Source organism: Diplotaxodon limnothrissa, linkage group LG22 (genome assembly GCF_057381915.1).
Source record: "Diplotaxodon limnothrissa isolate DT_005_m linkage group LG22, D_limnothrissa_male_GT1.1, whole genome shotgun sequence".
NCBI lineage: Eukaryota > Metazoa > Chordata > Actinopteri > Cichliformes > Cichlidae > Diplotaxodon > Diplotaxodon limnothrissa.
Window position 1 is genome coordinate 30953310 of NC_140616.1, and position 12720 is coordinate 30966029.

The 12720-nt window shown below is 41.2% G+C and overlaps 1 protein-coding gene across 1 annotated transcript; it reads left to right on the plus strand.

Annotated features, from left to right (window-relative positions):
* The first annotated feature begins 1091 nt into the window (after positions 1-1091).
* txlna (taxilin alpha) lies at positions 1092-9966 on the plus strand. The gene is made up of 11 exons (XM_085345973.1): positions 1092-1144; positions 1755-1954; positions 3696-3953; positions 6190-6281; positions 6595-6765; positions 6940-7134; positions 7236-7355; positions 7461-7535; positions 7623-7715; positions 7808-7903; positions 9274-9966. The coding sequence occupies exons 2-11, from the start codon at positions 1765-1767 to the stop codon at positions 9607-9609; spliced, it is 1626 nt and encodes a 541-aa protein (XP_085202099.1). The 5' UTR covers positions 1092-1144; positions 1755-1764; the 3' UTR covers positions 9610-9966.
* Positions 9967-12720: the final 2754 nt, after the last annotated feature.

Genomic DNA, 12720 nt, shown 5'->3' on the forward strand with positions numbered 1-12720 from the left:
AGCAGTCTGTTTCCTTGTTCTCCCAAGCTACTCCCGGCGCTGTAACTAACCCAGCTGAACGGCATACTTGAGCGTTACTTTGAATAATTAGGAATCTTATAAGGAAAGGACAAAACTCTGCTTATCGGTGCTCACGCCTTGGAGGGAAACCGGGACGGAGATTTTCTCTTCATACATTAAAATGTATTTTCCAAAGAGAGTGGCAAACACTGGGACCAAAAAAGTCTGGATTGGTTATAATGAATTTAAAGATACTTTTAAAACAGTTCATTTCTTTATTTTATATATAAAACTACTATTTAGTGTGTAGTGTTTACTATTTAGTTTTTCCGCAATAAAGAGATGCTACTGTAACCAATCTTTCAGTATGACTCTTTGGGCTTAAATTATAACAGGTAAATGTATAAAATTACAAAAACATCAGTTGTAGCTCAGATGGTCCAGAAAGTTGGTAATTCACAGAATATTTCCTTTTTTGTGGACCCTTTGTAAAAAAAAAAAAAAAAAAATTCTATAGTCAATAGTGAGAACAACAACGAACTTTTCTGTTATGTAATTGTTTACCTGTTATTTAACTCATTTGCTGTAGTTGGAATAGCCATGGGGAAGATCTTTATCAGTAAGTAAAGCTGCGAAACATCTTAATTTATATTTATAAGTCCAAAAATTCACGTCTTTTGTCACATTTTCCAAATGCACCCAGTGGGTCTTTGTCTGGCTAATCCTACACCTTATGTTTGACACCCCTGACGTGCACGTTTTAAAATAGGGAAACATAAAACAGGCAAGAGTTACAACTGTGGATAGGAGAAAACAATAAGTAATAGGAAGAAATAACTCAATTTATTGAAAAGCTCAAAAAGATACAATTAAAAAGTTATCAGTAAGTGTTTTATCACGCCACATATAAAGCATTAATTTCAGCATTAGTTAATTTGACTGACGGGCTGCTTTGTAACGTTGTAATCCACCTCCCGATCAGCGTGTGGCGGTAAAGCACCAACCAGTTGTTTGCCAAGCGTCAATAAACCTCAAAGAAGAAGAAGACCCCAAAGTTATTACCGGAAGTGAGTTGTTTTTTTTCTGTCTCACGCTGTTAAGGAAACCTACAGACACATTAGCAATTTCCTCCTTGACTCTAAAGGTAAACAGTTGTATACTACCTACAAACAACATGTATCATTTATAAGCAGGTAGCCGTGTAGTGTGTCTTTTTGTTTCAGTAGTTTGTGCCTGATATATACGAGCTCACAGCGGCTACCTGGCAGTTGTGTAAGCTAGTTTAGCTGCTTCTGGCGGCTTGTGCTAGCTAACGCAAAGTGAAAGCTAATGGGGACAGGGCACGGTAGAAAAGAAAGCAGCTAGAAAAAGTTACTCTTTAATGTTTGGAGGATAGAAATGTATATGAATTTCCAGGCTAAAGTTCAGGTTTCACCAAACCAATCGTGCGGAGCCTGTCTTAAAACCAAAACTTAAAAACAAGTCCATCAGGAAACGTTACTGCACTGCGAAGGAGCATAGCTTAGCAAGAGTAACTATAGGTTTATTTCGCTTGTGGTTCAGCTGCTGCCACTTTGTTTGTGTCCCCATACAGCCGAGGCTTTATTAGGCTAGAAAAGAGAAACTTTATTACGTTTAATGTTCTATGACTCATTTGCGCTGACGGTTAAGTGTTGCTCAATAAATAAGTCTACTTGCTGTTATTATTTCCATCCCTCTGAGCTAACCATGGCAGGTTTTTCTCCTTGTAACAGGTAACGAGAGATGAAAAAACAAGATACCGAAGAGTCCACCACTCAGGCTGCGGAGAATGCTCCACCCGCAGCAGCAGCAGCAGGGACAGAGTCACCTGCAGCTGCAAAGGACAGCTTGGAAAGCAACAGCCCCAAAGAGTCTGAACCACAGACACCACAGACGGATACACCTCCACAGGGCGAGGAGGGGGCGGGGGGAGGTAAACTGTGAATTCATGTCAATCCCAGCTGTACTAGATTATATAGTAGGCTAAAACCTTCCTATCATCAGTCATTGTGACTCAAGTTTATCATCTTGTTTCCCAGTTGTGCATGCGTATGTATACCAAGCAACCAAGATGTAGGAGTAGAGCTTTTTTCTCTATATCATTGATTAACCTGCCAACCCGAAGGGTGCATGTACCTGTTTATTCCCTGTGAAAGGAGGAGGCAGGAGGACACATTTTTTTCAGTTGTCCGGTATAGTTTATAAATTCCTACGCTAAAATCTTTCTTTTTTTGCAAATTACTCATCTGCTGTCTACCTAATTGGCCTGGCAGTTGGTCGTGATGGTTCTTATTCTGATTTGAAGCAAGGAAGCTTGCTAATAGCAACATGTGATCCAGTGCTTTAGTTAGTGTGTCCTTCCCACTACAACCTGTGGGGGGGTTGTACTCTACAGCCTGCTGTAGACTTCTGTGGGGAAACTTTGTAGAGCCCAAGATGTAACCTATGTAAGTGCATTTATGCTGGTGCTGATGCAATATTTGTTAATTAACATAGGGCAGGGATAGCTCAGTAGGTAGAGTGGTGGCCCCATGATCGGAAGGTCGGGGGTTCAACTCCATTGAACGGCTACCCTGAGGTACCCCTGAGCAAGGTACCGTCCCTACACACTGCCCCCCGGGCGCTGCATTGGTGGCTGCCCACTGCTTCACTGGGTGAATGGGTTAAATGCAGAGGAACTATTTCCCTATGGGGACTAACACATACACATTATTATTATTATTATTATTAGGGCCTTGTCCCAGTGTTTCACATGCAGTGCCTCCTGGGTCCTCGCTTGTTCCTGTGATCAATTTTTTTTCAGGGAAGTTTTCCCTCTTCTTTGTACATTCCTTCATGTCCATTCCAATAGTTTCAGCAGTCTTATATTGTCCTTACATTGATGCTAGGATAATTATTTTTTATACTGAGAGAAAGTTATCCCCTCACTGATAAATTAAAATACTGCTGCGAAAAACAACAACATTCAGCATTTAACAGCAGTATGATAAAGTATACAATCAAAAAGCTCAGTGCCTCTTTCATTTTCTGCATCTCAGTTGTCAAACTCCAGCTATGAAGTGTCTGCATCAGTTTCAGTGCCATGAAAGCATCATAAGCAGTGTTAGGAGAATTTACTAATAGCAGGTTCCAGCTCCATATTATAATGCTGGCACCACTAATGTTTGACTCTACACTGCTTAGAATAGTTTGCTCTCTGTTGTTTCATTTTTCTTATTCTTAAGCCTTTAATTTGCTAAGTGAGATCCAGCACGGCCAAAGTGACAGTTAGGAAGTAGAAATGCTGACCATGTGATCATCTGTGATGATGATAACGCCAGTCACAGGCCTTCAGATGTGCATCATGGTTGAGGACGGTGCCTAAAAGCATCTCAAAGTCACAAATCAATTAAAGATTCTCATTTATTTTCAAGATATTGTAAATAAAACTTCTAAACTGTTGCTGATCTGATAATCTGGGTGTTTTTTTGTTTTTTTTAAGGAGTATCATTTCCAACACGGTCTTGTAGCAAGTGAGCTTCATATTTCTCTCACTGTAACTGTTTAATTCTACATTGTATTATTTATTTGTTTTTTTAATTATTATGAACTGAAAACCCAAAATGCAACATATTTGACTTCAGAAGAAGAAAAGCAGCTAGTCATTTTTTCCCCTCCATTCTGTGTAATTGCAGAGGCTCCGTTGTCTCAGTGTGACATGGCAGAGGAGCTGAGCCGGCAGCTGGAGGACATCCTTAGCACCTACTGTCGGGAAAGCATTTCAGACGATGCCAGCGACTTAGCTAACGGCCAGTCACACAGCCCAGAGCTCAATGGCCTGACCAATGAGAGGGAAGATGACAAGCCAGAGGAAAGCAAAGTCAACGGTGGTGACAGCGGTGTGGGAAAGCAGCAGAAGAAAACTCACGAGAAGAAAAAAGTGAAGGGTCTAGGTAAGAGGGGGAAGTGTGTTCAGTGTTTTGGCCAGATTTATAGGAATAAGTGGGAGAAATTAGTGTGAGCGCGCTGCACAAGTGGAAAGATTGTGAGTAATCTACTGAAAATGCAAATTTATGACTGCACACAAAACCATTTTGTTTCGGTAATCACCAGCACAGTCCAGAAATGCAAATCAGGCGATATAAAACGAGTAGATTTTGTGTATCTTTTCAATAACGGCATAGCATTTAATAATAATAATAATAATAATAATGGATACTTTATTGATCCCCATGGGGAAATTACTTTCAGGTCAAAGAGAAGCAGACTCAACATGATCTGAAATACAGCCTGTAACAGATGTTACAGGCTGAGGCAGCTGTTCTCTGAGAGCGCTAATGGAGTGCAGCAGTATTCATCCAGAGAAGGGCTGCTGTTGTCTGCTCGACAAACCTGAAGTTTGTATATGGCAGCTCATGTGATATGTTTAGAAGGAGGACACAAAACATTAGATACCATATTGTTAATGTCTTGTTGGACTTAATGTAATGTTTGTGTAAACTTGTGCATGACTCTTGTTTTTCCTGCATTTGTGTCTGCAGGTGTTTATTAAAGATAAAAGAAAATAATGTGACTCTCAGACAGCTGCGAGTAGCAGAATCTCGAGTTGCACTTAGTAGTACCTGAACGACATAACGTGGGAGTCAGACATTCTTGTTTGTCACGTTTGCGTCAGGTCTGTCTGAGTCACATTAAAAGATTAATTTTTAAAGATGCTTCAGTGTGTTAAGTGAAAGATTCTATATCTAAGGAAAGTTAGAAAAATAAGTGGATTTGTGGCACAGAGCTCTGTGTGTGTTCACTGCTGAGCTTGTGCTCTCTGCAGTTTTTTGAAATGTGACTAAAACCATGAAACACCGCAAACTGCTCGGCTCACTGTAAAAGTGCTGCCTGTAATACATCTGTGGCCTACTTGTCTACTCTTTTAAAATAGCAGTGCTGCAGACTAGGGCTGGGCGATATGTTTTAGTACAACTTTGGTAAGCCGCACTGCTTGATGGATTGTCAGAGCATTACGGCTGCCGTAGTGAGGAGCTTCGCGGAGTAATCTGGGTCCAAAACTCCATCCGCTTCAGGTCCCAAAGTCAAACGAACACTAAGAGTTAAAAACGGTCAAAATTCTTTCGTCTTTAATTAAATCATCAACGTTGCTGCTTTATCGGGTGTAACAATTAAGTTTTACATCCATGAAAACAGAATTTATTAAATTTAACAGAGTTATAAGCTAACAGGAAGTTAGCTCGCTAGTTTCCACCTAAACATTTCATACCAAGTTCTGACCGAGAGATTTAAACTAATTAAAACGTACAGCTCTGCTACCACTTCCAACATAAATGAAGACAGAAAACTAAACAGCAGTGGCGTTTGCAGGGTTACTACTGGACTACCTGGTATATAATGTTGTGCTATGTGATTGCTAGCGACACAGCTATGTTAGCATAACATTAGCACAGTGAAGCTGGAGGATGAACACCAACTTTTTTTTCCCACTCGATAAAAGTTAACGTGAGGGATTCTGGTGGTCAGGGACAAATGCAATCGCATAGCAGGATGCTATACACGGGCCAAACTTCAGTCAGGAGAACAACTGAGATCATTCATCCACAATACAAGGTTAGTTATTAATATACTGCAACAACATGGGACTAGAACAGCTGCGAGAGAATTCAACATTAATGAATCATTGTTACGGAAGTGGAGGAAGCGCCAGTTTTTGGATTTCCCCATATTTCAAAAGTGCTTCATCTCTTTGCTATGACTGTCGTCCGGCATAATTTGCAGATGATAATGGTTTTAGCCGCTGCGATGCTTTCGACCAAAACAGTCGCAGCTTGATGACATCATCAACATGCGCTATCGCGATAGAGCGGTATAGTCAAAATCTCTGTCGTTGGCCAAATTTATATCGTTTCTATCGTATATCGTTTATCGCCCACCCCTACTGCAGACCAAACGTATGCAGGATTTGCTGCTGCTTCTTCATTCATGCATGTGTGCACATGTGCATTCCGCCTCACTACTGCTACCTCTACAAATAAGTATCTTACACTGCCTTCTGTAAATTGGCCTATCTCTTAAAAATGTCCATCCAAAATCCATCAGTTTGTAGTAGTTTAAAAAGCTGCTAACATTTGTGTGAGGTGGGCGAGGTTCCATCCTGATGTTTTTATTTGCCTTTGTTGTGAGCAGGGAAGGAGATCACACTTCTCATGCAGACTCTAAACACACTGAGCACCCCCGAGGAGAAGCTCGCAGGCCTCTGTAAGAAGTATGCTGAACTGGTGAGTAGTTCTTCTGAAGTTTGTAGCTTTGGCTGTAAACGTCTTTGTTATTATGTTAACGATCACAAATACTTCAAAACATATTAACAGCAACATTTTAACTGCTGTAAAATTTCCAGTCTGCCTCTAAGGACAAAAAAAAAAACAACCCAAGCATCATATTGTTTGCGTGCACTATTCTTACATTTGAAAGTGTGTAAGGCAAGTTTGTCCTGTCGTGTCTTATAGGAAAGCAAGGCAGCGTCCTGCATAAAAAGATATAAATGTTAGTTTGGCGGTGTCACACCTGAAAGAGCATGTGTGTGTTTTACAGTTGGAAGAGCACCGAAACACCCAGAAGCAGATGAGGGCGCTGCAGAAGAAGCAGAACCAGCTGGTCCAGGAGAAAGACAACCTGAGGAACGAACACAGCAAGGCCATCCTGGCTCGCAGCAAGCTGGAGAGTCTGTGCAGGGAACTGCAGAGACACAACCGCACACTCAAGGTACAAAAACAGACCCTGTCCTCTATCTGTTACATGTATACACAACGCACATGCACAGAGACTCCTTAAATTTAGTCTTATTTTACTGATGAAGCGAAAACAGTTTGGAGGGTAAAGCTGACGATCACATAAAAAAAAGCACTCGTTGTCATTATCATCATCGTGTCTCCGCAGGACGAAGGAATGCAAAGAACCCGGCTGGAGGAGGAGAAAAGGAAGGAGGTGACTTCTCATTTCCAGGTGACGCTGAACGACATCCAGGCTCAGATGCAGCAGCACGACGAGAGGAACGCCAGCCTTCGACAGGAGAACGCAGAGCTCGCCGAGAAGCTGAAGAAACTGTATGAACAGTACAAACTCCGCGAAGAAGTGAGTAGGCAGTGTTTTCCTTCACCCGCTTGGTTAAAGCGCCACCAGTGAGTCCTCAGTTATTTGAAACTCTCGCCTGTCTGACCTTGTAATCCCAAAAGCACATAGAGAAAGTGGTGAAGCACAAAGACCTGCAGCAGCAGCTGGTGGATGCAAAACTGCACCAGGCCCAGGAGCTGCTCAAGGAGTCTGAGGACCGCCACGACAGAGAGAAAGACTTTGTAATTATCCTTTTCTTTTTAAAATAAATACACAGTCCAAGCACAAGACTGAATCTACACATGCAACAATCAATCTCTTAACGGCTTTGTTTTCTCCCTCCACAGCTGTTAAAAGAAGCAGTAGAATCCCAGAGGATGTGTGAGCTCATGAAGCAGCAGGAAGTTCACCTCAAGCAGCAGGTTTCCCATCAGCCTTTCAGATTTTCCAGCTGAACTCGGGAATGACTTTAACATTTAAATAATGTTGTTGTTGTTTTCCCTCACTAGTTATCACTGTACACGGAGAAGTTTGAAGAGTTTCAGACCACCTTGTCCAAGAGCAATGAGGTCTTCACCACTTTCAAGCAGGAGATGGAGAAGGTGAGGCGACTCCACTAACTTGAAGGTGTAAGAATGAAACGTCTCCGTGGTTATTGGCTGTGGTGACAGTCTTGTTCGCTTTGTGCTTACAGATGACTAAAAAGATCAAAAAGCTCGAGAAGGAGACGGCCATGTATCGCTCCAGGTGGGAGAGCAGCAACAAGGCCTTGCTGGAGATGGCCGAGGAGGTAAAGCTGGTTTGAGCTTATTGTGTCCACGTCTGCTGTTAAGAAGCTGTAAGATCTGTGTTTGAATAGTGTAGCTCATAGGTGTCAAACTCTGGCCCGCGGGCCAGATTTGGCCCGCAGCCTAATTACATTTGGCCCGCGAAGCCATACCAAATTATTATTAGAGCTGGCCTACTGTTATTATACAGCTAATATATATATTGTTTAGTATTAAGCTTTGCTTGTTCCATATTCAGTTTTTCAGCAAAACTTCTTTGAGTTCATAAGAAGAGATTCATTCTTAAATCTGGAGGAAGAATTTTTTTTTTTTTTCAATAAATATTAATGTTAGCCCGCGACTTTGTTCCAGTTTTGAATTTTGGCCCACTGTGTATTTGAGTTTGACACCCCTGGTGTAGCTATTTAAAAATCTGTATATCTTTTCAGCTGTCTTAGAGAACAGCCCCACTAGTATACTAGTGGACAACATCCTTGCTTTTATTTTGAAGGGGCAGTCGCTGCTAACTGTCTAACAAGATGAAGGGCAATCCCCAAATTAACCTGCAGCTAGTTTATTTTAGGATGCCACATAAATAGTGGAGTATGTGCCACTATTTTGAGCTGCAGAGCAGAACAAGGATTATTGGCCCTTCTATGCTCAACCTGTTTACCCTTGTGAACAGAGGCGTGTGCTAAAAGTGATGCTACAATAGCTGAGCTGAGCTTTGTTGTCGATTTACCTCCTTTATTTGTATTCTAGTGGGGGTTTTTTATACTTTATGATAAGACTGCAGTGAAATTGGCATGAAGCTGCAGTATAAATGGTTACAGGCTTCGTTGACATCACATTTGGTTCACAGACTATCACATTTGTAACCTAACCTTAAAATTTCAAGCCACGGTTCTAGACAGTAGAATCTTACGTAGACAGTTTATTATGGCTGCAGTGTTTATATTCATTTGTGATTCTATTCATTTTTTTTTTTAAGCAAGTGTGGGTGTAGGAAGTGGATGCATCAAATCTCCAGTCAAACCAAAAGTTTGGTGACTTTGCACATGAACAGTAGAATAACCTGCAAGTCTTGTTTTGCAGCAAGGTTATGACATCACAGGTGACTCAGTCCAGAGTCCTAACGATGTCACTGCCTTTGGGTCTCTCTTAGGGTTTTAAACAGATCCATGCTTACTCGTTTTATGGATACAAGAAGCCAAAAACCTCACTAATGGGAATCTTTTCTGTGACAACATGACAATGTTTCAGCTTCCTTACAGCTGAAAGTGGAATCTTCTGTTTTTCAATGCACAGATGGCTAAAAAGCTGACAGCACAGTTGCTGTAATTGTGTGTGTGTGTGTGTGTGTGTGTGTGTGTGTGTGTGTGTTTATTCACAGAAAGCCGTTCGGGATCGTGAGTTTGAGGCACTTCAGGGAAAAGTCCAGCGGCTGGAGAAGCTCCGGCGGGCGCTCAAAGTCGAACGGAATGAGCTGAACAAGAAGGTCCAGAGCCTCAGCGGCGGCACAGAGGGAGCCCCCACCTCCAACCCAGGGACTGACTCCCCCTCTCCACCACCTACAGACTCTCTGCTGGAGCCTGGCACCTGCCCTGCCCCTGACACCACCACCGCCTCCACCTCTTCTTGCTCCCACTCCTGCCCCTGTGAGCCGCAGCTGGACACAGACACCCTGCTGGAAGAGGCAAACACTCAGCCTGTCCAGGCACAGGAATGAAGCAGCACTGCTCACACGTTCTTCAAACCACCCACAGATAAGCCACCAGCCTGCAACCCACTACTCCTCTGCTGGATGGAGCCCATGTTAAACACTGGGACCGAAGCAAACTGCAAAGTCACACCTTTATGTACGAGACCAGAATACCAGATCAGCGTTTGACAGAAGGGTTTAGTTGTAATCTCCCAGAATCTTCTGCAAAACAGTCTGCTGGTGTAATTACATGCACACTATCACACAGTTACCGTGAATGTATAATGCAATTTTCTGCAATAATTTGGTTTTCATGGTTTTTATTAGCATCTATCGAGTGTGTTCATCTACAGGAAGCAACTAATCAGCCACGCAAGTTAATATTATTACAATACTTTCAGAAATAACTATAGTGAAAGGATAGTGATCATATTTACAAGTTATTATCTACATATTAATGTCAACATGTGTAAAAATGATCAAAGAACAGAAACCAAGGATGACATAAAGGACCACCATAACAACATAAACTATGCCATGTAGTCATATTAACACATCTAAATTTGTGTATATACAAATTATCAAAGCATTTTTAGCAAAGTAAAAGTATATATAAAGCTCGTATGAATAAATTTACATTAACTACATCACTTTGTTCATTCTATTTACTAAGATCCAGAGCAAGTGTTTATTATTCTGACTCTTCATTTCTAACTCTCGAGTTTGTTCCCCTTGTTTTGAAGTTTGCCATATTCTTCCTTTCCGTTTCTGAACTCACATGTACTCCTGTACTCAATACTCTGAGTAAATTTATTTCCTGCTTTAAATCACACCATGAGAGTTCCAGAAACATCTCTTTTAAAAGCATTATCCATATTTAACATATTGATTATAATAACGTATTTGAAATAACCTCCAGGGCCCTAATATTGCTCTTAGACTGTATGTAAACGGTGGCCACAGTGGCATCACCCTTTGGTTTCTAAGTCACATTTAAAAGCCTCAAATTTAGTGTTTTTGCCACGACTGTGTTGGATTTTCAAAGTCAGAAGTGACTTTTCATCTTTGTACAAGCATGTGGAAATATTAAATTAACAGCTAATGCTAATTAGCTTGGTTGCATTCATAAATTGTAGGGGTGCGAACCGAAGGCACACATGCCTGCAACAGAATAAAATAGTAGAATTTCAAGCTAGATTACAAACTAATTTCATTTAATAAAATCTTCCAGAAGGTCCCAGCAGCACAGACATAGTGGAGCTGTCCAGCTCAGAATTAGCTGACCTAGCAAACAGCAATTAACTACTCTAGCTCCCTGTGTCGGTCAGGGCAGGCATTGATTCACATGGATAACAGGTTATCATGGTGGTGTTATGAAGGGATTTGTTTTCCCAGGCTGGAAACGTTTTTATTAAAGTTTAAGGCTTTGGGGATGGACTTTTGAAGCAGGCCTCAAGTGGCCACTGGAGGAATTGCAGTTTCTGGCACTTTGTGTGTTCACATTTTTCAGGCCCAGAGGTTTTTGTCGCATCATCTTCAGATCTCATCATGTTTTTTTGACAATTAATAAATATTATTTTATTAGCTGACAATCCCAAAATATATGTCCGTATTAACCTCATTACTAGTGTGCATGTAATTCCACCGACCGCCTCTGTGTTGTGCTGTTTTCCTACACCTCCGGTCCAATCGGCCCGGCAACAACAGCAACACTGCTGTAAGGTGAAGCCAACCTGCTTTATGGTGTAAAGAGTCAGAGGCTGTGTGTGTGTGTGTGTGTGTGTGTGTGTGTGTGTGTGTGTCCAGTTAGTCTGCTTCAGTTTGCCCGCTGATTGTCAGTGTTTATCCTAAAACTCACATTATGTGTTTCTTTCAAGTGAAGTCTTAACAGCAGCATCAGGCACAATATTTTTAGCAGGTTCAATTCATAAAAACAGAAAATCATTTTTAGGCCTGTCCTGAAATTTGAGTCCCACTTATTAAAGCGTCGTACTGATGTTTAAAATGACAATTTTATGGCACTTAAGCATGTTATTTTTGAAAATTAAGGCAGCACATTACTGATGTGACATCAGATAAATATCAGCCACTGATCGACCAATCATTTTACTTGTCAATATTCCGATATCTTGCATTCCTGAACTTTTGGTCCGTCTGCATTGTTGGAAGATGAATCTGTCATTGAAATGTGGAAATCTGGCAGAGCACGCTATACTCTCCATTAATTTAGAGCATTGCTAAAGAGTTTTAGTTTTATGACGTCAGTTGCTTTTTGCTAATTTTGTTCGGGTTTGTCACTCTGCAGTAATGACCTCTTTAAACTCCATGGTTGTCTGGTGTGTGTATGGTGAGTGTGTGTGATAGAAGTACTTTCAGTTTTTCCCAGTTGAATGTTCAAAGACCTCTATGCAACGCTCGTGTCTTGGTTTTATTCTATGGCAGTCTGATCTGACAAGCACTCAGCTGAGAATGTATTTTTATTATATCCACTGTCCTGCATGGATGTGCTGTACCACACATGACATCTCACAGAGGAACACACACACATATAGATTTGTTTTTCCTTTTGGCCCACACTTGAGCTACACCGGATTGTTTCGATGTTGAGTGTAATGTTGTGAATCTCTTGAAAGATGCACCGACTGAGCCGATGTGAATACAGATGGAAAAGTTAGACCGCCTCTTAATGGACCATTGAACACGTGTCTTCTGACATTCTTGTGTACTACATAATATGTAGCACTGGGAACAGAGTGACGACTCATTTTCATCTGATATCGCAATGACAAACCTAATCTCTTCCATTGTCCCGTAGGACAGATTCATTCCTGTCCCACAGTGGACTGAGAGGTTCACTCACCATAAGAAGGAACCAAAGATCTTTCTGTTTTTGTTGTTTTTTTGGTCTTTTGCAGTACTTTTCTCTGGCTCTGTATATTTTGTTTCTTGTTAAATAAAAGAACTGACTTAGCTTTGACCTTCTAGACTCAAGCTTTTATCTGATGCTTCTATAAATATTTGGTCAGTGATGCTTGTGTTTTGAGTATGTGTGTAATTTTGCCTCAGTTACAGCACCACGGTGGATTTTAAGTCGAGGTGGTTTTCCAAAAATGCCGCATTAACTGTTCAGGAATTCCA